The sequence below is a fragment of the Calonectris borealis genome, chromosome 1 (genome assembly GCF_964195595.1).
Source record: "Calonectris borealis chromosome 1, bCalBor7.hap1.2, whole genome shotgun sequence".
Lineage (NCBI taxonomy): Eukaryota > Metazoa > Chordata > Aves > Procellariiformes > Procellariidae > Calonectris > Calonectris borealis.
In genome coordinates, this window is record NC_134312.1 from 53,825,550 (window position 1) to 53,851,724 (window position 26,175).

Below are 26,175 nucleotides of genomic sequence, written 5' to 3' on the forward strand. Positions count from 1 at the left end.
AATTGTTTTTCAATCTATTGGCACTGAGGCCTTTTCTCTGTTACTGTTCAGGGCTTCTCTTAGCTTAGGGCAGCTCAGTTTAGTGTCTGTACTAAAATGAATTAATGTATTGTTTTTCCCACCTTTCAGAAAGGCAGTAAAGCTTACACACATGTAAGCTGGTTGTATTCAAAGCAAAACTCTGATGAAATAAATGGAAGATTTATTTGAATGACAAGTTGATCTGAGAGTGGTCTAACCGTTGCCATGGAGGCTGAATTTTGCCCATAGGACAGTTCTATTTCTGGCTCAACTATTTTTCCTACTGTGGTCTTGTAGGCAGAATTGAAGGCAAGAGGAAACAATAATTTCTGGCGGCACAAAAAGTTTTTCAAACATGCCCTGAGCACGCCCAGGCTCTTAGCTGCTACCATGCCATTCTGAGAGAAGGTTAACTCCTTTAGCAAACGGCTCAATGAGGTGCCTCAAAAATGGCATCCATCTCACAGCTCCAGGTGCTTGAGCTATCCTGATTTAGCCATTGTTCTCCTGTTCTTACTCACACATCTCCCAACTGCTTTGGAAAGGTGTCCAAGTAATTCTTGTAATCTCCATTTTAAACTGCAAATCTCTTTGCTGAGCCACAAGAGATATCCAGGAGGCAACATCAGAGCCATTAGGACAACATAAATTAGCCTATCAGTCTGTCTCAGTTCCTTCCTCCAAAACTATGTTTTGGTCATATACCAATCAAGCCTCTTCATGCCATTTCATGTAATATTGACGATATTAAAATATTACAAATTACATTAAGGAAAAAATCCACAGATCACAGATCATACAGATCTTATGTTTCTCCTTGGTATTTCAGCTTTTTTTTAGAGCTACACCAGAGCTGAGAATCAACAAAAATTTCTAAGTCTTAAAGATTTTTTTAGATGTTTGCTCAGCTTTTTCAACCTCTTTCTCTATGTGCTCACTGAAGTTGAGAATTTCCAAGGCAATTTAGAGGCAAGGACTTCCATCTCAGCAAGGAAAATTGATGGATTAACGTTGTTGAACATTTATGTCACTGTTCCTAACTGCTGGTGAGCATGTCTTTGGAGTGCAGCTTTTTGCAGGAGTGCTTTTGTTCTCCTTAACAGTAACACTGCTTTCAAGAAACAGCTGTGAACTGCTGCCCAGAACCAGGGCTGTAGGAAAAGCAGCTCTAGGTAATGGGAGTCTTCACTCAGGTAACCATGAGGTCCACCTCATGGTCACTGCCTGGGAGAAGGCTAAGCAGGCTAAGCATGCCTGCCTACAAAATGTTGTTGGTCCTCTCTCCTTCCTGTCCCTAGTTGTCAGGAACTGCACCTCGCTTTCGTTAGCCTCTCCTTCCTCCTCCTCCTTCAGCATCACTGCCAGACCCAATTCCCTCTGTGGATATTTCCCCATCAGCCTGTGAGGACTGGGAAATGCACTGCCCATCCATGTATCTCCAGCACCTAAGCCCACAGAGAGATAAGAAAAAATATAACAAATCATAGAATCATAGAATCATAGAATCATTAAGGTTGGAAAAGACCTCTAAGATCATCGTGTCCAACCGTCAACCCAACACACCATGTCCACTAAACCATGTCCCTAAGGGCCTCATCTACACGTCTTTTAAATACTTCCAGGGATGGTGACTCCACTACTTCCCTGGGCAGCCTGTTCCAAGGCCTGACCACTCTTTCAGTAAAGAAATTTCTCCTAATGTCCAATCTAAACCTCCCTTGGCGCAACTTGAGGCCATTTCCTCTCGTCCTATCGCTAGTGACTTGGCAGAAGAGACCAACACCCACCTCACTACAACCTCCTTTCAGGTAGTTGTAGAGCACGATGAGGTCTCCCCTCAGCCTCCTCTTCTCCAGGCTAAACAACCCCAGTTCCCTCAGCCGCTCCTCGTAAGACTTCTTCTCCAGGTCCTTCACCAGCTTCGTTGCCCTCCTCTGGACACGCTCCAGCACCTCCATGTCCTTCTTGTAGTGATGGGCCCAAAACTGAACACAGTATTCGAGGTGCGGCCTCACCAGTGCCGAGTACAGGGGCACGATCACCTCCCTACTCCTGCTGGCCACACTATTCCTAATACAGGCCAGGATGCCGTTGGCCTTCTTGGCTACCTGGGCACACTGCCGGCTCATGTTCAGCCGGCTGTCAATCAGCACCCCCAGGTCCTTTTCCTCTGGGCAGCTTTCCAGCCACTCTTCCCCAAGCCTGTAGCGTTGCCTGGGGTTGTTGTGGCCGAAGTGCAGGACCCGGCACTTGGCCTTGTTGAACCTCATACAGTTGGCCTCGGCCCATCAATCCAGCCTGTCCAGGTCCCTCTGCACAGCCTTCCTACCCTTGAGCAGATCAACACTCCCGCCCAACTTGGTGTCGTCTCCAAACTTACTGAGGGAGCACTCGATCCCCTCGTCCAGATCATTGATAAAGATATTGAACAAGACCGGCCCCAGTACTGAGCCCTGGGGAACACCGCTCGTGACCGGCCGCCAACTGGATTTAACGCCGTTGACCACAATGCTCTGGGCCCGGCCGTCCAGCCAGTTTTTTACCCAGCGAAGAGTGTACCTGTCTAGGCCGTGAGCCGCCAGCTTCTCTAGGAGAATGCTGTGGGAGACAGTGTCAAAGGCTTTACTGAAGTCCAGGTAGACCACATCCACTGCCTTTCCCTCATCCACTAGGCGGGTCACCTGGTCATAGAAGGAGATCAGGTTGGTCAAGCAGGACCTGCCTTCCATGAACCCGTGCTGGCTGGGCCTGATCCCCTGGTCGTCCCGGACATGGCTCGTGAGCACCCTCAAAACCAACCGCTCCATGCTCTTCCCCGGCACCGAGGTCAGGCTTACCGGCCTGTAGTTCCCCGGATCCTCCTTCCGGCCCTTCTTATAGATGGGCGTCACATTGGTGAGCCTCCAGTTGTCCGGGACTTCCCCAGTTAACCAGGACTGCTGGTAAATGATGGAGAGCGGCTCGGCAAGCTCCTCCGCCAGTTCCCTCAGTACCCTCGGGTGGATCCCATCCGGCCCCATAGACTTGTGAGCGTCCAGGTGGCATAGCAGGTCATTAACTTCATCCTCTTGAATTATGCTGCCATATGGATGATTTGGCTAGTGGAGAAGAGACTATAGGACAGCGGCTGGGGTGAGAGCTTTCCCCAGCACTTTTGTGGCTTACACTGTGTTTGTGAGCTTGCTGCCAAGAGGAGTGTAGGGGCAGCAACAGGAAGGAGGCTGTGAGCGTAGGGTAATGGTTTGGGGAATGGGGCAATCCTATGGCTCCACCCAAACTGCAGTTTCTTAAATAAGACTTTGCTGAGACAACAGTGAGATTGTGGAGATATTTTCCATACAGGTAGGGCTAAAGCAGTGTTAGAACAAGGAAAGCCACACTTCCCAGGGATTTTCTGATACTGTGTTTATGAGCTGGCTTACTACCTGTCTTAAACGGATTTTCAGTCTGCAGTAGGCCTATTGGCAGCTGCAGGCATTACCATCATCTCAGTAAATCATAGGGGAAGAGAAGAAACAATGATAGCAGTTTGATTGTGGAAATGTTTTTTCTGTCAGCATGAAACAACTGGCAAGTGCATGACAAATTGGCTGTGAAAAGTTCAGCCTTCTAGATGATCCAGTTTGACAGACACTAGCATATAAAATAATGATGGCGATGCTTTTAAAGAAGGAGAATGAAAGCAAAAAAAGACATCTAGAATTGTGTTACCTCTTTAGCCTGATCTTAGCCACTATCTTATTTTCTAAAGTACCTCTTCACTGTCTTTAGATCCATTAGGGAACTTCCATCTTGAGGGAGAAGCCTCAACTGTTTGCTTGGGGTTTTCAAAACCAGGTGTGGTCAGGTTGGGCTTTCCATGAAGAGGTTATCTGTATGGTGGTTTCCTCCTTTTACTCTAAAGACATCTTTAATTGATGGCAAAGTGGGTTGCTCACTTTTTAAATAGAAATAAAATGCTTCTCCAAATGATGAGCAAACTGCTGTGGCCAGGCTAGGGAGAGGAATTACCACGACAAATATCAGTATGGGCTGCTTGATTTGTGGAGCAGGATTGAGCCTGGCTGTAAGACTCTGAAGCACAGGGACCCATCTTTTGTAATGCTTCATTGTGGGATAAGTGGGTCCCATCAAAGTAAGGTTGGAATTGTCAGTTGCACCAGGAGACATTGGAATAGAAACACACTTTTTTTCAAAAAATGTATTGACCCATCACCTCGCTTATTGTATTTCTGCCCTGTTTAAGCAAAGTTCTATATAAGAAGCAAAAGTAATTGATATAATAGGAAAAAAAAAAAATGATACTTACTAAGGTATACCCAAAAGACATAAGGCTTAAGACAACTTTCATTTTAAGCTGATGTAGCAAAGGACAAAGGATAGTTTCCCTTCAGTACACTGAAGGAATTCACTGCTAGTTTATGTAAGCTTTTCTGTATTGGAGCTTCTGTTGAAAGGAAAAATCCTTTCAAAAGGATTGAAGCTATAAATCTCTGTGGTTTACAGGAAACAGGAAGTCCTTATAAACACTAATCCTTTTTTTAATTGGTGAACAGATTGTCATTGATGCTCACTGAGATGTCGTCATCTCAGAAGCTGGAAAAGAATTTTTCCTTTTGAGAATCTCTAGTCTTGATGATATTTTCCAGATGTTCAAAGCTTTCAAAAAGAGGGAAGGAATAGCATTTTTTTGTGTTTCTGTGCTAGAGGGAAACACCTACACTTTGCCCTTTATGTATGCCTTGAGATATGCTGAGCTTGATGAAAAGGTAGGTCCCATTTCTGGGAAAAACTCCTCTCTTTTTACTGTCTGAATGGGATTCTTACCAAAGACAGAAAATGAGAGAAAGATGTTAATTCTAAATAAATTTTGACATTTGAAGTGCAAAAAAAATGTCATTCTCAGAAAAAAATCTAGGTAAATTTGATAACCAGTTGAGTCCCAGCGTGTTGCTGCAAAGCCAGATGGAATTGTAGCTTTTGCTTTTCCAATTGAAGTACTGGGGAAAGCTAGTGCAAAGATGTCACTGTCTAAATGTCTCCTGAAGCTCAGTAGCAAAGTTCAGTAACTGTCCAACAGGAGAGTCCAGCTATTTATCATTTCTAATGCTTTGATAGAGACAAGGTGAGCTGATGGTAGTTTCTCTGTCTCTCCATATCTTTGGGGCACTAAGGGACAGAAGAAAAGTCCTTTTTGAAATTTCTTATCTACCTAGAAGCATGTTTCCTTTCATAAAGGAAGCAGGTTTAGAACACTTGCTGAAAGGCAAAGTTGGGAGTGGAAGAAGGGCCTGGCATGAAGAATTTAACACCTTTTCCAAGCAATAAGAAATGCCAACATAAAACAGTTTTTCTAAATACATGTTAGTCTAATAAAAGATACTACTTCCCTGCAAACCTTGCCTCTAGCTTAAAACATACACATTGATCTGCTCTCTGAGGAGACAGAATTTAAGGAGGTTCTTCAGCAACATTCCTGCTATATAGAATATATTCCAGAAGTCAGGATGGATATATTAAATGGTGTTCTGAAATACAATAGAGGATTTCTGAGAGAAGGTCAGGATTAAGCTATTTGCTGCGAGAGGCCATTTGCATTACTAGATAAGATCACAACTTGTTTCAAAAGCATCTGAGGAAATTATGTTAAGACACCTGTTTGTACAAGTGGATGTTGAGGACTGAGCTGCAAGGTTGAGCTCTGAAGCAGGGCAAGCATAGTATAGAAAAAGCTAGCAAAAAACCTGGGAGTTAAGGCCAATGAGAAATTCAAAATTCCAAGCAGGATTTTTGGAGAATTCTCAGCATCTGGTTTAAACATACCAATTGGAAAACGGGAGAACAATAAGTACAACTGTGTCCTGTTTGAGCTGTCAAAGTCAGAAAAGAATGCTGAAGTGTGATATAGAGTGTTAGTGATTACTTGACTAGAAAAGTAGCAGAGAAATGTCAAAATGCAGTACTTTTTAGAAGACCTCAGTAGTACGGTGAATCAATCAAAGATCGTTATTTACAGCACATTTTAAAATATCTAGCAAGGGAAAAGTGCATACTGACCTGGATAGAGGGAGAAAAGTGTAGCACAGTAAAACCTAAAACAGCGCTGTGCAGATTTTCCTACTTGCTACTTAATGATTTGAAAATAGCTTTTTAAAGAAGCTTCAGGAACTGCACATACTTACTCTGACAGGTGCTAAATATACTAAATATAATATGTACAGATTCCTCACTCCAGGTGTGTGAAAAACAAGAAAGAAAAGAAGTACAGTTCAGCACAGACATATCTGAAAGGTTCATGCCTATGGACTCATACGCCCACTGGAGTCCTGCTTCCAGCTGCTTTTTGGAATGGAAACAGAGGGGTAGTAATCAATCAGGTTTGTTTCTCCCAGGTCTCCAAAAAGTAGAGGGCTACTTGTTTAGCTTGTACAAAATAATACAATATGAGCTGATAGGAGAGAAGCAACTCCACCAGAAGACAAGTGAAAGAATGAACAATGTGGTGGTTCAGCAGCAGCAGAGCCTCATTAGCACTTACTAGTTTTGCTGATCCCAGACAATCATACTGCAATTATTAGAAAAAGTCATAGAAACATTAGGCTCAGGAGATTGAATTACTTTCTTTCTTAGATTAAATCAAGGCAGCTGGTTACCTGGTGTAACATAACTCCAGCCTTCAGAAAAAGGATGACGTGATATATGAAAATGCCTTCAAACCAAATAGCTGCCTCCTTAAACATGCATTTGATATCTTACCTTATCTGCTTGTAGTGTTTTTTTTCTCAGCATATTTTAGCTGCATTGGCTAATACATTAAAATGTAATAATTCTTACTGGCTAAAAATTCACTTTCACCAACCTGATGCCAGTGCTTAGTATCATGTCACATCATTATCAATATGCTGCAGTAGGGCAGATAGTCCATTAAGGAGATGCTTTTAGGATTGGACGTGGAACATATTGCCAGGCTATTGTGACACTTTTACAGCTGATTCTGTGCTAGCTCATGAACAGAGAGGTTCATGTTCTCTGTGGTTATCAGCCTGATGCTTTTTAGTGAGCAATAAAGTGCATAGCCAAACCTGACTGTGGGAGAGGAAGCCTTTCCATTGATTTGTGTTAGCTTTAGGCAGCTTCTACATTCTTTTAACAAAACAAATTTAAAAAAAAAACTGTAACCATAAACAGGCTTAGTATTAATTTCCAGAATATTAACATATTATTTCATAACTGAGTGCTTCCTTGATTGTTCTTTCCATCACAAAATGGAAGCACAGTCATATACAGGCATATTACACTATCTTGAACTCTGTCAATAAGGGCTGTACAGCATAGAATGTTTAATTGTCAGATGTTAATGCCACATCACATATACACACCCATGTAGTGTAAAAGAAATGGTCTGGATTAGAAAGGTGTAAGACAGAAGTTTCCATTTCCTCAGTAGTACTCTACAGATTTGCACATGCACTGGAATATGCTTCCTCTGGCTTCTGGTTTCTGTGTATTGTAAATGGTCTTCAAAGAAGGAAAGTTAGTGCTTTATCTACAATAGCCCCAAGAAACCTTTAGCTTCATCAGAAATCCACTATATCTAGTAATGATGACTCACAGGAACAATTTTATTCTTTTAGAGTCCTCCCTTGGTTGGTTAGAAATTAAACAGTCTCATTTAACACTAAATGAAATCTTTAAAGCCTCAATCACACTTGAAGCAAGCAAAGTAATCCTTAGAAAGCAATGCTTTTTGAAAGCAGTTTTGATCATTAGCATGATTTGCTGTTCAAAGGAACCCATTTATGCAAATAAATTAAAATATTGTAACAGCTTCATTCAACAGTTCTGTGGTAGTAGTTAACATTTTCTTGATTTAAAAACAATTTTGTATTTTTTTTCTATTTGCTCCAGCAACTGTTTTTCTGGAGTTTTGGAAAAGAAGGCGAGCAGTAATTGCTTATGACTGGGACTTGATAGACTGGGAAGAAGAAGAGGTTTGTATAAAAAAATGTACTTCTTAATCTTTAATACAAAAAGATTTGGTTAAAAATGTAAGCATGTTTTTCTTTTGGATTTAATTTCAATTCATTCTTCAAATCTTCACAAACCAGGAAATAGGCATTTTTCTCTTCAGATGTTTTCTCTGGAATGTGAAGAAACTTTCCCCAGGCCAAACTGTCCTCTCTTTTTACACTTTTGTAAATCTAAATTAATTTCAACATACCAGTGGCTGTCGTTGTGGGAGATTTCAGGAAAAAAATGCACTTTGGGGGAAGCTAACAAATTTTGCTTTTTAATCCAAGGAAATTCTTGACAGGCCAGGGTACCATGAATTTTGGCAAATGAGCTTTTATCTATTATTTTAGATAGCCACTAAAAATATTGATGGAGGGAAAGCCTTGTACCAGCTTCTGAACGTTCAGGTGCTGGTTACCTAAGTATACAGTGCTGCGGAGAGACTGAGGGAGATGAACCAACACAAAGGACTTAATTCATCCTCTGTTGGTAGAGGAAATCCCCTTAGGGAGGAAACTAAACCGCGAAAAATAGCCTTGACTTTTTTCTGTGGTCGTTACCAGAAAGAAACAGCATGCTCTTGGGACTGAGAGCTGAGGTCTAAGTGAAGCTAGAAGGTTTTATTATGCAGGAGAAAAGCAAGATTCAGTGGCTGTGGTAGAAAAAGTGTTCCTCGAGTGGGATTTGGACATACAGGTGTCCACAGAGTCTGCTCTCCTTCCTATCCAGGGATTGTCCTGAAGCACTTGGAGGGACTGTAAGAGGCTGCTGTAGTGGTCTCAATGCAGTTGAACCTCTATATTGCTGCCTCTGTGGAAGAATTTCTTTTTCATTAATCTTGCCAGCAGAGAAACAGACTTCTGTGTTATGGGACTTCTGTCTCTACAAGGCAATGTAGTTCAGTAAGGCCATGAAATGGTACAATTGCTCATTTGCTGGTAGGATTTTTTTTTAAATGCTTAATGACTAAGAAAATAATCCAAGAACATAAAATGAAATAACTTACACAATTGGAAATTGCTTTTTTTATAGCAACAGTAACATCATTATTTGTGCACATATGCTGTCAATTCTTGGTGATACTTCAGGACTATTGTCATATATTTAGAAAATATTCTAATACTGATTTAACTATCCTGAGATTAGCAGCCTGCTCTTGCCAATGCTGACGAGCCATAGAGAGACCATACTGAGATAGTCCTGCCTGAGGTTCAATTATTGGTCAGGATTGACCTGCAGTGATCATGTCCCCTCATGACTAGTTGCAAAAAAGCCACTGCTGCTGCTGATAGCTAAGGCAAACGACAGATGTACCAAATGGCAATTTCCAAGTCAGGATTATAGCTCAGTGCCCCCAGAATGAGAAAGAGTCTTTAAACTAACAAAATACACAAGCAAGTACAGAATGAGGCCCTTTTTATGTTTTTCCCAGGAAACCTGCTCTTACAGATGTTTATAGTTTGGGATGTTATATATCTACATGTTTCACCATTTAACCTACCTGGATTTGGGATTACTCTGATTTATAAAGCCATCCACCTAAATCTTCTATGATCAGTTCATGTACAAATATTGAATTTCCTGGTAAGGTTGTCCTTAAGTGATGCTTTGCCTTTTTTTTTTTCTCTTTCCATGTAATAATACTAAGTGATTTCTGGCTGGTGTGGTAATGCTTGGAGGAGTCTTTTGCTCAGGTGTGAGCACAACAGCTCCAAGCCCATTCAGGACCACTCCCCATTCTGTTTCCCTCTCCTCTTTATGCACGTGCCCAAACTCCGCTTACGACCTTGCTGCTGCTACTACTGAAAGTGCATGTCCTCTTGCAGAGCCTTGAGGAAAGCATTCCCATGGAAGATTCACTCCCCGCTATCTAAGCTTTCTTGGAAGAGCATCACCATGCCTCTGCAACTAAGCCTTTGGCTGGAATAAACACTGAAAAGACAGAAGAGAGTAGAGTTGCTAGATTTTTCCTCTTCCAGTCAGAAAGCCTGAAAGAGCTCCTGGTAGTTAAAACTATTCTCATAGAAATACGTTGTGTTTATTTTATGATGTCTATCAAATAACATTATTTTTTATAAGAGATGCTTATGTTCCACTGGCAGATTATTTCAGTTTGGCCTGCAGGATGACGTATGCATGTTGGTAATTTTCAGAAGATACCTGCTCCCTGCTGATGGTCAGCTGGTCTTTTATTCTCACACCAGCCTTTTTCCAATAAGCCTTGGCAGCAAGACTTCAGTCAGATACCCTGGAGCAGTGGTGAGTGTACCTGCTCCGGAGCTATTCATTGCATCTTCTTACAGTTCTAGAGGGAGTTTTGTAAGTTCTTACAGCAGGATGTAGCAGTCTTTTCAGAAGCAGTGTGCCAGATGGTACCTTTCTCTCTCAAATCAGCAGTTAAAGATGCCAATAGGAACTCAACTGGCTGCTTCTCAAAGATTTATATGACCAGTCATCAGAGCATCAGTATCTCATTGGCATTTGAGGCATCAGTTCCTCCTTTGTTCAGCGTTCAGTGGGATCCCAAGAGTGGGAGCTGATTGCCTCCCAGAGGTGTCTTCTCTGAAGATGCTACAGCTGCCAGCGCCCATACCCACTGCACAACTCAAGCATGTCCTTGCTTTAAGGCAGGTCTACGGACCACTGCCTCCTCTTCTTGAGTATTAAATGCTGCACTTTTCCTTTGGCACTGGGGTCTTTGCAGGACTTTGCCATCACAGTTTGGAAGCAGGTATCCTGGGTGAAAAAGTGTTGAGATAATTTCCCTGTTCTGTCGCTCAAAGTCCACCTCTTCACTTTGCCATTACCTTCAGCTGCAAGCAGGATGACCTGCAAACCACAGGCTTTGCAAGGAGACTTAACTTCTGGGGGTGCAATCATTGTCCCAGTGATCAAGACTCAGATTTTCAATCTTTTACAAATCCCTTTTTTACATCTGGGCTATAGAGGACAATATATCCTTGGACTAGGAAGGATAGGATTCCTGCAAGAATTCACGTGTTGAAGGACTCAGAAACCTTCTGAAAGAAAAGGATGTATTTCACAAAGAAATTCTGCTCTTCTAGTGCAGAAAGATCTGGCCTAAGACACTGCACAAAGATCTGGCCTAAGGCAGTGCACATTAATCCATATTTGATACTCCAGAAATCAGTATGGTTTCTTCTGTGAGTAAAGAATTGGAATGATCCATGTTTGAGAAGCAGGAAGGAAGGAGAACAGTCTGTTTTATATAGATTGAAAAAGACACATCCTGTGGAGTTTGATCTTGAAGTTGTACATGTCAGTGAGATGTCAGTGAGAATTTTGTCTCCATAAGGTGAAAATTTTACTCCTAAATCTGCTGCTTTGTAGTAAAATTGCTGCTAATTAAATTTCCTCTCTACATTCCATTCAGTTATCACTGGACAAAATCAGCCAATTTCTTTTATTAGCTATTTCAAAGAAATCAATTAAAGAGTTCTAATTACCATTTTAAGTCACAAGCTTTTGTTAATGAAGATTGTTATTTTTATTAACATTATCTGCCATGTCTAGCTTTTGCTTGCTTTAATTTTCATTGTCAAATTGAAAAATAAGGTTTTGCTACAGAGGGAAATTTATTAATTCCAACCAACAATAGAATGAAAAAAAAGAAACATTTATAAGGCTTCCTATCACTTTGTTATCACTTTTCTGTTCTAAATGAAGAGACAAAGAAATGAAACAATGAAGATGATGGGAAGGAGAATTAAATTTGTTCAGATATGCAACCTTGTGAATTCCTCACCACTTTAGATTTTCACCCAAGGAAGGCATGCAGCAACTCTTGCAGTGTCCGGGTCCCCCAGCCTGGGGGCATGGGCTGAATGTGTTCTGGCTCTTTCAGCCCGCATATCTGGATTTCCTTTTCTTGTAAATGAGGTGCAAGGTGGGAGACATGAAAAGTAACTGGGTCTTGGCTGGGTGTGCAACAAGAAACCAACTGCTCAGAGTTCCCGGCACTCCCACCTGAAATATGGCTTCTGTTGCTATTTACAGCATACATTTTTCTTTTTCTTCAGTGTCACTTTCTTTATATAATTAACCTCAGCCAGATACAGTACTGTTCACTTCCTGCCCCAAGCTGTGCTCAGCACTGCTGAGTGTCATTAAACAGGTACGAAGGTTCATGCCAGAGTTTCAGTTTTGTGTGGAGAGGCATCTGTAAAAATAGCACTTGCATTATCTGAATTGACTGGAGATCATAGGAGACGCCTAAGTTCATGGACAGGTGGATATGATAAGGACTTCCCTATAAGTGCAGATTGTAGAAGATAATCAAACCTTGGCTTAGAGAGAGCTGCAGAGAAGAAAGAGTTTCTTGTATATGACTTGATAAGTCAGCTGTCAGAACCCTTGCACCATCCACAGGGTGCAATTCTCAAGTGGCCTTCTTCAATGTTATCACACTCTGTCCTTTTGCATGTCCCTGGGCACACGGGAATGCTACTTTCATTGTTTCTCTTGCTAGATTATGGTATGCTCAGCAGCTTTCAGCCCTTGATATGGCAGGAACACCTTGAGCAAGGTAGAATAAGAGTGAGGTGTTACCCTGCCTCCACAGAAACATGCTTAGCTTTTGTATATAGCCAATGTAGGGCTGGTTCCCTCAAGCACGTAGTTACACAGACATTGCAGCTGAGCATACATGTCTCAACCTTTTTTAATACCATGTTACCAGGTTGCTGCTTGAATTTGGGAATTAACTGTATTGAGAAAGTGCCTTCAAAATTTGAGAGGATGAGAATGAGACATGACTTTTTTTTTCCCCTATGGGAATTCTATAAAAAGGATGTAAGATTCTAGGATATCTTATTGTTATTCACATTCTGAAGACTTGTATGAGAAGTTAACATTCCCCTATTTCAATGCAGTCATTTAAGGTCTGGTCATTTACAACTGTCAGTCGGTCAAAGTTCAATTAAATGCAATTGAAGAGTTGGAAGTGACTGAAATTGGTAAGCGGGTTCTTGGCTGTTACAAAGAAATGCACAGCAGAGGCCTGGTGGAAAAGCTGCAAAGAGAGTCCGTACCTGCCTTTGTGCTCCCTTGTAGCCAGCTGTACCATGGGCCAGTTCCCCAGTATGAGTCAGGGCATTGTAAAACTTGATCTAGTGTATATGAACTGCCAGCAGCTGTGAGAGTCCGTCTTCACAGCCTGGTGCTTTCTCTCATCTCTGACAGCATCCCCGATGTCAGACTTGGGTGAGGTGGCACAGGACACGTGGCTGTTGGTGAATCTTGCGGATGGCAGGGCAGTAGGGTAGCCCTAGTGCAGCTGAAAACCCTTACCTGAACTAAGGGTGAACCCTGTCTTCTGATAAGTCTGTAAACAGATGTAACCAAGTCTCTCCCCAGGTTTCATTTCAGAAAAGAGTTTTTATGGCAAAGCAGGACTTGACATTTCTGCTGCTGAAAGCTGTTCCTGATAATAATGTTGTCCAAGTTAGGAAGGAATTGAGCAATATTAGATGGCATAGCTCCTTCTTCAAATGCTGAGAAACTTTTGCTGATAATGGGAATGTAACCAATTACCTAGCAAACTGCAATTGGGTTTGGAAAAAGGAGTTTCTTCCTTTTTTTTTTTCTTTTTGCGTTATTGTAGAATTCCAATAGCAATAGGATAATACCAGGCTGGAAAACTCTGTGGTATCAACCTTAAAATGATTTGGCTTACAGCCATATAGTTTGAAAGAACATTGTTTCGATAAGTACCTAATTGGGGAGTTTACTTAATACTTCCAATATGGTTTTATGGGTACAGTGATTTATTCTAGTTCTCGTGAAGAAGACCTGATTTCCCAGTTCAGCTTTTATAGTAGCTGTGCCAGCTGCTGAATTAAAAAATGTAATTCCCAATAACAGTGATCTGATAAATGATCTGAAGTTTCCTACGAATCTTTCCTAGCTGTGCTGTATGTGAACATTGTCTGTCTGTTCTTTAGGAGGAAATACGTCCGCAGTTTGAAGCCAAGTACTCCAAGAAAGAACGAATGAACCCCATATCTGGGAAGCCAGAGCCTTATCAAGCATTTGCAGATAAATGCAGCAGACTCATTGTTTCTGCATCTGGAATATTTTTTATGGTTTGAGAACTTTTATTTATTTACCAGTTGAAAAAATACAAAATAACATTATCTCTGCTGAGAGAGTATGGAGATATTAGATATGACTGCTTGAAAGTGAAATGAGCTCTAGCATGTTTACTGCAGGCTGAAAATCTGTACACAGCAAATAGCCTGAGTTTCTGTAAAGCACCTCACTAGTTTACTCTGCACCAAGTCCCACAGATAGTTAGGTCCTTCCTTCAAGGCTATACACATAAGGCTATGTATAGCGACACATGTACCAGAATAGTGACACTACCACATTTAGGCACCAACTTCAGCTGACTGAGTTAGTTCACTGATTTCCTTGCCTTCCCTGTGTAGACAGTGCAAAGTGATAGGGAGACATTTCATGGAAGAGGCAGTTGTTCTTTGTAAACTCTACAGAGAACCTAACTAAGGTGCCTAGAGTGCTTAATGATGTTAATACGTCCTAGTTTTTCAGTGTATTGAGGAGGTAGGGAAAGAGGATTCATATTCCTAATGCAATTGAAATGGAGAAACTGATGTTCCTTGCCTAAAATGAGGCATCTCTCCCACTTCCAAAGTGCAAAACTAAATGCAGCAGCAAAATCTCTGCTAACAGAGCTGCATGCATTTCTGCTGAAATGCCTCCATCCTCTAACTTCACTGAATCTGTTATTCACTATTATTCACATGATAACAGCAGTGGTAGGATTGATCTTGAAAACACAGGTAGCATCAACTCAGACCGTCATGGAATTTACTAGGGCTTTTCCCAGAGGCTAGAAAATGATATATGTGTATAACTTCAGGAGCTGTGGAGAGCCAGGTGGGTGAGCTAGCCCAGCAACTTTGTGCTTGAATGAGACAGGAGGGAATAGGGCAGTGGGTTTGTCAGAAACTGATGGCTTCAAAATTGTCCAAAGCAATCTTGGACAAGAAAGGCAAGAGCATTATTGAGATGAACCGTGCTCTGGTATGTCAGGTGGATGGACAGAGACACACAGAGAAACACTGGGCACAAGGAGCCAACATACTGTCTGACTCAGCCCTTGAAGACACTTAGATCTGCTCAGGACTGCAGTCTCTGCTCAGAATTGATTGTACACCTGCAACATTTTGCATTTTCCCTACATTTTTTTCTTAAAGGGGGGACAGTTTTCACTCCCTACCCTTTGCAAAGGCAGTCATTAATCTTCTTAGCCTAGTGATAGATCTTGCTCAAAGTGTCAGAGTGAATTGCTCTGAATTGTGTGCACCACAAATTGTCCCCATAACAGTCCTTGAAAGAGGACAAGGAGTATTTTCACTGAAGATATTTTTTATTGCTGGCATAGCATGAGCTTCCAATGAGTTAGAAAAACTCTGAATTTTTCCCCATTTAGGTAAAAATATTCCGTAAAAATGATAGCTTTAAGCACAGGAGATACATGCTTATCAAAACGTTGAGTTAGAACAGTTCTCAAAATTTCACAGCATTGACTTTTACAGTACAGTTACTAATTCAGCTTGAACCAGGTTAGTAATTCCCTGTTAAAAAACGAAAGTGGTCCTTCTTCCCTCAACACTATGCAGGGAATCCAGAGGCAATCCTCTAGCTCAGTAACTTTGTAATGTTTCTATGTGCTGCCAACGTGGTAGCAGAGAATCTAATAAACTAGCCCTTCACATTCACACACACTTAACTTTTCTTTTTCATCTGCAGTGGGATTATGTCAATCAATTCAGTAACTAATAAAATATGAAAACAGCTTGATTAGCATTCAGTGTTTTCAAAATCATTTTGCCCATTCAATTAGCTTAGGTCTACTTCAATTTTGATAGGTTTAAGTTGTCTATGGATAACCTTGGAATACACCTATCTTTTGCAAATAATCATCTATCCTCTACTGAAGAAACTCCCTCCTTATCTAATAAGGTAGCTAACGGGTACTGTGTCAGAGTTTCTATGAGATGAGTCACCCATGCTAATTCCCAACTATTTCTCCTTTAGGTGGCTTGCTAAACTGTGACATAAATTGGTCACGATGGAAAACAGTTGTCATTTAGTGCTCAACTGTTGCATATGGCCCATCAAGTGATTTAGCAGCCTGGCTCAGCTGCATGGCTTTCCCATTATAACTGTTACATTTGCTGAAAGTCTCATTAGAGAAGAAATTACAAGGGCAATTGAATTTGTTACCTTCCCGAGATAGAATCTTTCCAGAACTGTAGCAAGAAACCGCTTGCTAGGGTGGCTTGCCAGGGTTGTTGTTGAGGCAGTGCTTACAAAAGGAGACGTTTTTTCCTGTAAGTGTAAAGTCCATCAAAGCACAAAATCCATCCCAAATATGACACCATCAAACTGGGACATCAGCTTGAGACTAGCCTTTGCACATCGCAGAACATGCATGTAAGGAAAATTTCTGATTCCCAGAGCTGGCAACGTTGTTGCCCGCATTAATGCTAAGGAAGAGATACATTTTCAAGAGAATGTTTAAAACTAAAAATTATTTTAATATTATTTCAAAGGTATTTTACATTATGGAAAATAAAAAGGACTTCACAATAAGAAGAATATTCATGTTGAAACCTTTCTCTGGAATCAAAATGGATGCATTTTTCAAGTCTTTCATTGTTTTAGTTTTCAGGGTTTCGGAGAGAAGTTAACTCCTGTTCTATTGAAAGTTTTCAGGTTCTTCTCTCTGATTTTGTCTTCCTTTAGATCTGTGTGGTGATTGCTGCTGTTTTTGGCATTGTTATTTACCGTGTTGTGACTGTCAGCACTTTTGCTGCCTTTAAGTGGGCTTTAATCAGGAATAACTCTCAGGTTGCAACTACAGGGACTGCAGTGTGCATCAACTTTTGCATCATCATGCTACTGAATGTGGTGAGTAAAACTAACATATCCAAAGTTATACCCACGCCATCAGATCAGTAGATATCTCAGCCTGCAGACCACCAAATGCCTTTGGTTCCCTTTTCAGCAGGAATGGAATGTCTTGCTAAGCCAGACATGGCTTTATTGTTTTTGGACATCATTCACTATTTATGTAAAGTACAATTCCAAACCCAAAATATTATGTAAAGCGTGTTTGAATGTTCTAAAAAATATTTTAGGGAGACATGTTTATACTCCTATTTTATCCTCTGCCTCTTTTTTTCCTTTCATATGTTTGCAGGTTTCAGTCCATTTCATTAATATTCTTCTTTTTAATTAGTGTTTTGATGTTATTTTTTAAATACAGTCGCCAAGCTTAATTCTTATTTATACTAGTTTCAGTAATTCCAGCTTCAGTTTTCACAGTAGTTTACCAGTGAGGATGTGCATATACAGAAACAATGTTCATATGCAGGAGAACTCCCTTGGGCTGAAAACTTCACGAGGCTTGAGCAGACATGACTTGTTCCGTGAGCTGCCTATGGCCTTTGCCAGGGTACACCAGAGACATGGTTTGGGTGCATTGCAGGGGGGCTGGCTGAGGTCAGGTTATTGTTGTGAACTGGTTTGGAACCAGACTTGGGACAAACACAAAAAAGGAATTTCTGTGTGGTAACAGCCCCCATAAGACTAAGTATAGCATAGATTAGATGGGGAATGAGTTTCATCCTTCCATCGAGATGCAGGTACTTCTGTATATTGCTCTGATAACAATGTGTCTTCTGTTAGTTGCTCTTGGCAAGAGGTGTCTTTTACTATCAGGTTTTTGTCAACTGACATTATAAGAATGCATTTTAAGGGGGAGGAGGGATCAACCTACAAACTATCCAGATTCTGGAGCCAGGGTGGAGTATCTCTACCCACTCAGTAGCAAGCATCTTCTACAAAAAGCATGTTAGGCTTTGCTCCAGGAGATATGCTGACTTAATTCCTAGGGGAAGTATAAGATGTTATTTCAGGCCTGCACGTTTCCAAGTGCTGGCTTGGAGACTACTTCCTTTCCTGTGCAATACCCAAGCATTTCCATCATCTGAAAATTAATTTTAACAGCCCCTTGTTTATATAGCAGGAAATTCCAAGAGGCTTTGCTGCAGGACTTCACTTCTCCCTTTGGCAGAGGCACGACTGGATTGGTGACTAGGACAGTCTATCAAGAACTGTTGACTTTCCTATGTTTTCCCTAAGGTCGGACTACGGGCTGAGAAAGGGCAGAAAGAAGAGGTGGAAGCTGTTATTCTCTCTGAATTTGTCCTGAAGGCTCTCTTATGTTATTTTTGATTTATTGTTTGTTGTCTGCAGTTTTGGGGGGTTTTCTTTAATCTACCTAGAGCACACAATAAGCACAGAAGAAATAAAAAGAAAATATATATCTATGTCAGCACAAGATCCATTTCCGAGCTCTCAGTATAAGTCATTGTATATGCAGTGAAGCAGCAACAAAGAAATACTGCACAAAAAAATCATTTGGTTCTCGAAGAGTTTTACAGCTTAGAGAAATTTTTTAAATAATGGAAGATGGCTTGAAGGTGCCTTTTGAGAAACTTTGTTTTATTTCCTAAAATACATCAAATAAATAGAGCACTGCAAAGATGGATTTCTTAAGCCTTATACTCATTACCATGCAATAAACACCACAGCCTTAGATATAGCTTATGGAAACAAAAGATCCCCAAAATATGAAACTGCATAAGCTTTTCAAAAGAAAGACTTAAGAACATAATCCCTCACTTCCCATGAGGTATTAATGTAGTTTACTGAAGGACAGTAGTGGGATTTCTTTTGAAAAAAATTTTTTTTCTCCTCAGGAGCAATTCAGGTAGTTGAATCCTCTACAAACTGTGACTCAAGAAAAGTAACAGGAGAGCAAGCAAAGATATAGTAATAAAACCAGAGTGGACCAAGATGTATATAACAGTAAGGAATTCACTGCCAGGAAGCCTGGAAAACCGCCAGTGATTCTGATACGAGTTGACAACTCTCTAAGCATCAGGGGAAAGGTCTAGACCACAAGTAACTTCTAGATTGGGTGCTGTGAGAGCTAGGTACATGCACTGACACATCCATCATGACAGAATGAAATTACCTTCAAGCATAATGTCTCCCAGATAATCCTGCAGCCTGACCTGGGAACAATCATTAGCTTTACCTAGGTTAATAAAACCTGTCAATTCCAGTGATATCGCCCATAGAAAAGATGAACGCAGAACAGAATATGATCCTAAACAAGGCCCCTTGGGACTAGTAGTGATAACTGCGGTAGCAGATAATTAGATCCAAACATTGTTAACAGAATCTCTAACACAGTCTTACTGTTCCAGGAGGAACAGCAACAAAATAGTTTTGATACCCCCTTCTGCAGAGCAATGTACATTTATAAAATAGCACACTCCCTGCTGGGATCAGGATATAAACCACCCAGACATTTAGCACTTTTACAGTTGCCCTTAAGAGATGCTTTTAAACCTGGAAGAAACCACCTTTTTCATTACTTGAAACAAAACTGTTTACTCCAAAGGCAAAGGCAGCAAACAGCTATTCTAAGCAAGAAGTGGTTGTTAACATGGATGAGATAATTCAGGATGACTTCAGTTCTTAAGCAGGCAGTTTGGTCTGTAAATTGTACATAACTCAATTTAAGCAAGAGTTTGTAAGGATAACTGCAAATGAAAAGAAACATTGCTGATATGCACTTTAGGAATAAGTAAGTACTTGAGCCTGAAATATGAGGAGCTTTGTATCCCTGTAGACATCAGTGAGAGTTAAGGACATTTAGCATTTTGTGGAAATAGGCTCCAGACTAATTTAAAGCAAATAGAAATCGTTGTTAGTTTTTGTAAGCTTTATGAAGTTAGCAGTCTCCCAGAGAGTTTGAGAGCGTGGTATCTGCTAAGTGCAGAAAGTACCACTTAGTATTTAGAACAATGTCACTGACTCAGAGCAAGAAATATGTCTGGTCGTGGGGATTACTAAAGACTTTATCTGAAGCAACCCTGTCTCCCCAGTGTCTTTCCTTTCAGCACCAAAAAAATCCCAAACAAAATACCCAACATGACAGAGCATGCTCTTACTAGGGTGATTTTTTTGTGAGATACATGTTCCATAAGAAACTAAAACAACAATCCCAGTTGTGCTAATGTTCTGCTTTGTGTGTTTGGAAAACTTATCTGATGCTTTTTCACTGTGTATGTAAAATAGGGACAGCGACAGCATTTTTTCTGCATATATTGTGGATGAAAAGAGCTGAGTGTAAGCTTTAAAAATATTATTGTTCCTTGTTTGATTATATCATTATTATATTATTACTATATAGTTTTATTATTATCATTATCAGAACATCACAGAGACCACTTGGATGTCAGATTTAACATGTAAGAACGGTTATTCTACTTAGAAAGCAGTTCTATATTTTTGAGCTGGTCACATATCTAAAAGGCTGTTTCTTCTCTGTTACAGCTGTATGAAAAGGTTGCTCTTTTCCTGACTAATTTAGGTAAGCAATGTTAAATACAAAATTGAATGATATTGTACTGATTTTTTTGGTCCCTATACTCTGATAGCGTTCAAACTCGCTGTATAAATATGAAAAATCCTGATTAATTTGCAATCTATAGGAATTAATGTTTTTCTTAACTTTATAATAAAGGAGTGTATAAACTAAGCTATAGTGCCATTCAATCAGTGGTGACAACAATCACCCACCTGCCATGCTTCGTTCTTGTTCCAACTCCTTATCTTGTAAGAAATTAAACAAACTGTTACCTTGGGGGGAAAAAGCATGAGTTTTCAGAAAGACTGAGCACTCACACCCCCAGGTTTTGTGAAGACCTGAAAATGAGGGAATCACTTCTGGAAGCTGAATTTATAGCTTGAAACTGAGGTGCTTATTGACTATCAAACATATGCCTTTAAGAGGGGCAGTAATTTGGAGGGAAAATAACTAGGTGACTCATCAACTCTACCACACCTAAACTCTAATGGTGTTCTAAGTTTCTGTAATCTTTTCAGCTCACCCATAAAGGTGATCTTTATGCTAGAGTAAGGACAACATGTACTGTCACTGGGGTAGCAATAGGCTATCACTCATATATCCGTGGCTCAGGCAGAGTCTCTGGAGATCCTGATCATGCTGGAAGACTGCACTAGTTGATGGCAATTGGCAAGGGCTCCTTAGTGTCAAGAAGTGTGAAAGGAGGCTCTTGCTGAAGGCCTATTAAGCGAACCATATTATGGCGTGTGTAGAAGTGGTTTGAGGAGATTATTTTGAGCTTCTGCATACCTTTGTACATTGATGATGTTCAGTAAGGTATTTTGAACCAGGTGGACAGATTTTGGTGTCTGCTCAAAGAAAACACACAGCTGATTTTGGCTTTTCTACAGCTGGGAAGTCATAGGTGATGTGTTTAAAGCACATCTGTGTAAGATAGCATTTTATTCTGTTGTTTCTTATTAGACTGAGAGTCCTCATTTGTATGCTATAAATTTAAAATATTTTTTTGCCATCCTGCATCCATGGAAAAGATACCTGCTAGTTACAGTGGAGAAATACGACTTTCAAGTATGTGATTTGCACAGGCTATGCCCTTTTACTGCCTGTGACACCCTGGGGACAGTAAGATATGGTCTAGAGATCTTGAAGCTTGATTACTTTCTGCCAGGTTGTCATCAAGGTAGGTCTGCTTCTTGTAGCCTGTACAGAAAGCACTTGTATGAAAACTCAGCGGGTCAAGCTGTTCTGACAGTGTTCAGACTGTTTTGTGGTTTTTACTCTGATGGTCTAAGTAGCTGATTTGGTTTGAATGATCTTTATCAGTGTAATAAGCTCAGAGTGGGATTGGCAGCAAAACTACATTCAGGGTGTCCTTCTTTAGCCTTTACATGACCTTTTTCAGAGCTCGCATCCGTGCTCCTCCAGAGCATTGTGATTGTCTCTGATGGGCATAGGAGCAAAGCTTCAGCTGCAGCAGCCTTGTTAAAGTCAAACTTGTACTTCCCACAGGCTGGCATCAGAAATCCACAATGTTTTATTTCTTTCTGCTTAGCTAAATATGTACGTACTGGCATACACAAAAACTTGGGTTTCTTGGCAGGCATTTCCAAATCACTAACACAGTTGTTAATTTATCGTCTGTTTTATGGTTTTGTTGATGCATCTATTTGAAATTTCCTCATGGGTAGGGCAGCTCTCATTAAAGAGAATATAGTTTATCGTTGTTGTTTCTGTACTTCCAATACTATATTGGAGGCTCCTTTGGAAGTAATATGTGAGTACTGCCATTATGATCCTCAGAATCACCATTAGTACCTCCACTTCTCCTATGATTACTCCTGTTCACAGCAATGGTTGACTAATAACAAGCTCCTGACAACTGGAAAGTAGTTCCAGGACATAGTACTGGTGTGTTGGCATAGAAGTTGTTTTGTTAACTTCTATCTTGGTATCTCTTTAGATGGAGATTAAGAGCCTACCTGAAGGGAAGAATATATCTTCCCCTTTCCCATTTGCCTTACCCCATCCGTTGCAAAATATTTTTTCTGAGTCTTCTGTCATGAGCTCCCTGGGTCAAGGAAAGGGAGTCATGCAGTGGCACTCCGCTGATACCTGTATAGAGTCCTTAGGTGCCAGCATGGTGGGCAAATCCATGAAACAGAATTACAAGGAAGAATTGCTCCAGTTCAGTGTGACATCTCTAAAAAAAAGGCACTTGTCACTTGTAGTGGGGTGCTTTCTGGTAATGTCATTATGGTAGGTTGCAGAAAAGGAAACAAGACAAGAGCCTGAGCCTGTAAAGCACACAGGAATCCGGAGGGATTTTATTATGCACATTATCTCGACCACTTTCTTACAGTCTCCTGGGAATATACATATCCAGATATCAGAAGAGATTTCAAAGCCTTTACAAGCTCACATGCTGTGTGCTGCTTTTGGATACAATTTCTTCTGTCAGCTTGTATTTTGAAATCAGCAGGCTAATTTACAAATACATTGCCAGCTCTGATAGGTGTGTGCAGCCTTTGTGCCAAGGGAAATTGTTAATCTGATTAAACCTCTGAAACTCTGCTCTCTTTCTTCACAGAGCAGCCTCGTACCGAATCCGAGTGGGAGAACAGCTTCACTCTGAAAATGTTTCTTTTTCAGTTTGTCAATCTGAACAGCTCTACCTTTTATATAGCATTCTTCCTTGGAAGGTAGGATTGATTTCTGCACCCTTATATGTGCAAAATGAAATAGAGAGAAGAAATAAAATTGTCTGTAATGAAACAAAATGGGACCATATTATCACACATCTCAAAATGCAAATTCCATAATAGCAAAGCAGGACAGATTGCAGTTTTATTTTCCTTTCAAAAGCCCAGAAACAGATGTAGTTTTCTTTTCCTAGCACCACATTGGCTCAATGCTAACTTTTAAGAATTTCACTACTGGAACTAATGCGTCCCAATTACTATACATGCAGGTCATTTCACTCTGTCTTTATGTGTGTAATTTGTACAAGTAAGTAAATAACACTGTGTCTTTTTCTTTCAGAATAGACTAGAATAGAATAGAATAGAAGAGTTCAGTTGGAAGGGACCTACAACGATCATCTAGTCCAATTGCCTGAATACTTTGTTTCTTCTGTTATATGATTTGGACTGTTAAGAGTGAATTATGAGTGATCAGCTGTTTTTTCCCACAGAAAATGAAATATATATATATATTTGTACGTCTCTTTCTGCAAGTCCCCTAAAAGCAAAAGAAGAGCCTTTGGGTAGAGAAGGCTTGAGTAGAAGAATCCATCAGTATGGATTACTCGCATGTGGGAAGTTATGGGAATCATTTTGGGAGAAAACACGGGAGAATAGGAAGAAAATCATGTTTTCCTAATGAAAACTAACATTTTCACTGATTTCATAGAAAAGCAGATATCACAGCCCACATTATGGTGTAAGGAAATGGCCTGGCGGTTGAAAGCTATTTTCCAAACTGACATGAACAGTTTTATTCAGATTTTCTCTCTTCTCTGCATATGCTGAATATCCAACAGCAGAGTATTTGGTATTGAAATAAAACCGGAAGTGAAAATATACTTAGCACTTCACAGAAATTATTCCAGGAATCCCCCAAAACTTTTCGCAGTGTAACATCTTTTATAGTTGTATCAATCACGCTAAGATGACATTAAATAAAACAACAGTGTGAGCTTTCTTCTACTACTGTGACCAGACTGCTTACACAACAAAGTTGATGTATATTCCTGTGTTAAAGATTTACAGGACACCCTGGTGCCTACTTAAGGCTGATAAACCGGTGGAGACTGGAAGAGGTGAGTGTTCGCTAACTACACACCGATTTATCTGCTGCCCACAGATGCAGTGAATGCAAGCAGAGGCAGACACATAACTCTGTCTAGGTATTTTTGAGTGTTTTACTGGGTTTTCAGTTGCTATCTAACTCCATGCTGCTGACACTACCATCTTCTACAAAAACATCTACAGATTGATATATATATATGCCCTTTTCAATGCTAGCAGTTTTAGTGTTTGCATCACATTTGGATAGTGGTTTAAACATTACTCACATTTTTACATTGGAAATATTTCATCCTTGAAATGAATCAAAGTCAGATATGAATCTGACAACTCTTTGCTTCTAAAAAAATCCTTTCTTCTCAGCTTTTCTAGCCTTGCTGACCAGGGAGCTAAAATAATAAAATAATAACTTAAAAATCCACACACATAAAATGCACTTGAAAATTGACAAAAACAACTGAACAAACTTCCCAAAAGAGGTACTGGCATAATGTTCCATGTCTGTAAAACCAAATGGACTTGGAGAGCAATGAGAGGTTGGCTTTGCAAGTCACTCAAGGGCCAATCCCATTTTTTTTGGCAAATACATTCAGAACTCACAACCCATTTGCGAGTTATTGGAGGTGAACAGCAACAGTTTCTGGATCAGTCATGTAGCTTCCAGTGCTGCTATTTGCACACTCAAATCCCATGGTTTCTTCCCTGCTTCACAGCTGAATAACTGGAACAACTTTGCAAATACATGACAAATGGCAAGTGGAAAATGCAGGTCTTACACTGCCAACATGAATTTACAAACACTTCCAGATATCTAAATATTTTGGTTAATAGAGGTCATCCGAACACTAGCAAAAAAAGGAATAATTTGAAAAAGCCATCTTAATTTTGAAGTAGTGAATTCTGTACATTCAAGGAAAGAAAAATTGATAAACAGGCAGACAGAAATTCACTGAACATCCCTCCAAAGTCTGAGGGGGCCAAGCTGACCTAGAAGCTTGCTGCTGCCAAAAGAGGACAGTTCTGCTCTTCCTTTGACTTCCCACAGAAGTTTGCTCCTTCCTCTTCCTCTGCACTGGCTCTGGCTTGTCCAACCCTGTGAGGAGTCTATTCAGTTCCCTGTATCAGCAGGAAACATTTCCTTTTTCTGGCTGTATTAGTTTTCTCATGAGTTACTGGACTGAATCATCTCAGAGAGGCATCAGGGAGTAGGGAAAGAACCTCACTTGCAGGAGCAGAGATGGGAGGAGCAAAGGTTTGGGAGGGAAGTGCAGCAGCGAGGTGTTACAGGCTGGGTCAGTTGGTGGTGGAAGCTGCTATTAGTAGTGCCTACTATTTTGCCTTTCTCAGAGAAAAAAAAAAGTCTGATAATAAAAGAAATGTCTAATAAAAAAGTCTCAACTTTATTGACCATATCTGGTTTAGGTCTTATTAGAAACATAATGTAGAATATAATGCCCAGATATCCCTCCAATAGCCCTCTCTTCACCTCTTGAAGCCAACTGTAAGACACTTAATAACATGATATCGTCTGGTCCAGTGTCCATGGGCATATTCAGACCTCAATGTACAAAGTGCATTAGTGATGTTATGGTTGTAACATCACTGCTATTTCATTAACACTGCCCCTACGTCTCTTAGGTTATATTGGCTCCTGTGACTGATTTCTAAAAACAGAAGGATGATGATTTAATAATATGCTAGAAAAGTTAATTTAAAAAAGAAATCATCTGCCACCCTATTAATGTAAAGAGAAGCTGAATGAGGTCAAGAGAAACCTCAGCAGGGACCCTGGTTCTGAGCACTGTATAATGTATGTATAAGAAATTAATATCACATTTTGTT

General features: G+C 40.4%; 1 protein-coding gene across 2 annotated transcripts in view; it reads left to right on the forward strand.

Annotated features, from left to right (window-relative positions):
* ANO4 (anoctamin 4) overlaps positions 1-26,175 on the forward strand; it is a 207,439-nt gene that overhangs the window by 160,849 nt on the left and 20,415 nt on the right. For both annotated transcript variants that reach the window (XM_075152059.1, XM_075152068.1), the window contains 6 exons: positions 7,930-8,012; positions 13,998-14,138; positions 16,828-16,992; positions 20,497-20,533; positions 23,118-23,229; positions 24,290-24,347. In XM_075152059.1, coding sequence (XP_075008160.1) covers positions 7,930-8,012; positions 13,998-14,138; positions 16,828-16,992; positions 20,497-20,533; positions 23,118-23,229; positions 24,290-24,347 — 596 coding nt within the window. The remainder of the gene's footprint in view (positions 1-7,929; positions 8,013-13,997; positions 14,139-16,827; positions 16,993-20,496; positions 20,534-23,117; positions 23,230-24,289; positions 24,348-26,175) is intronic.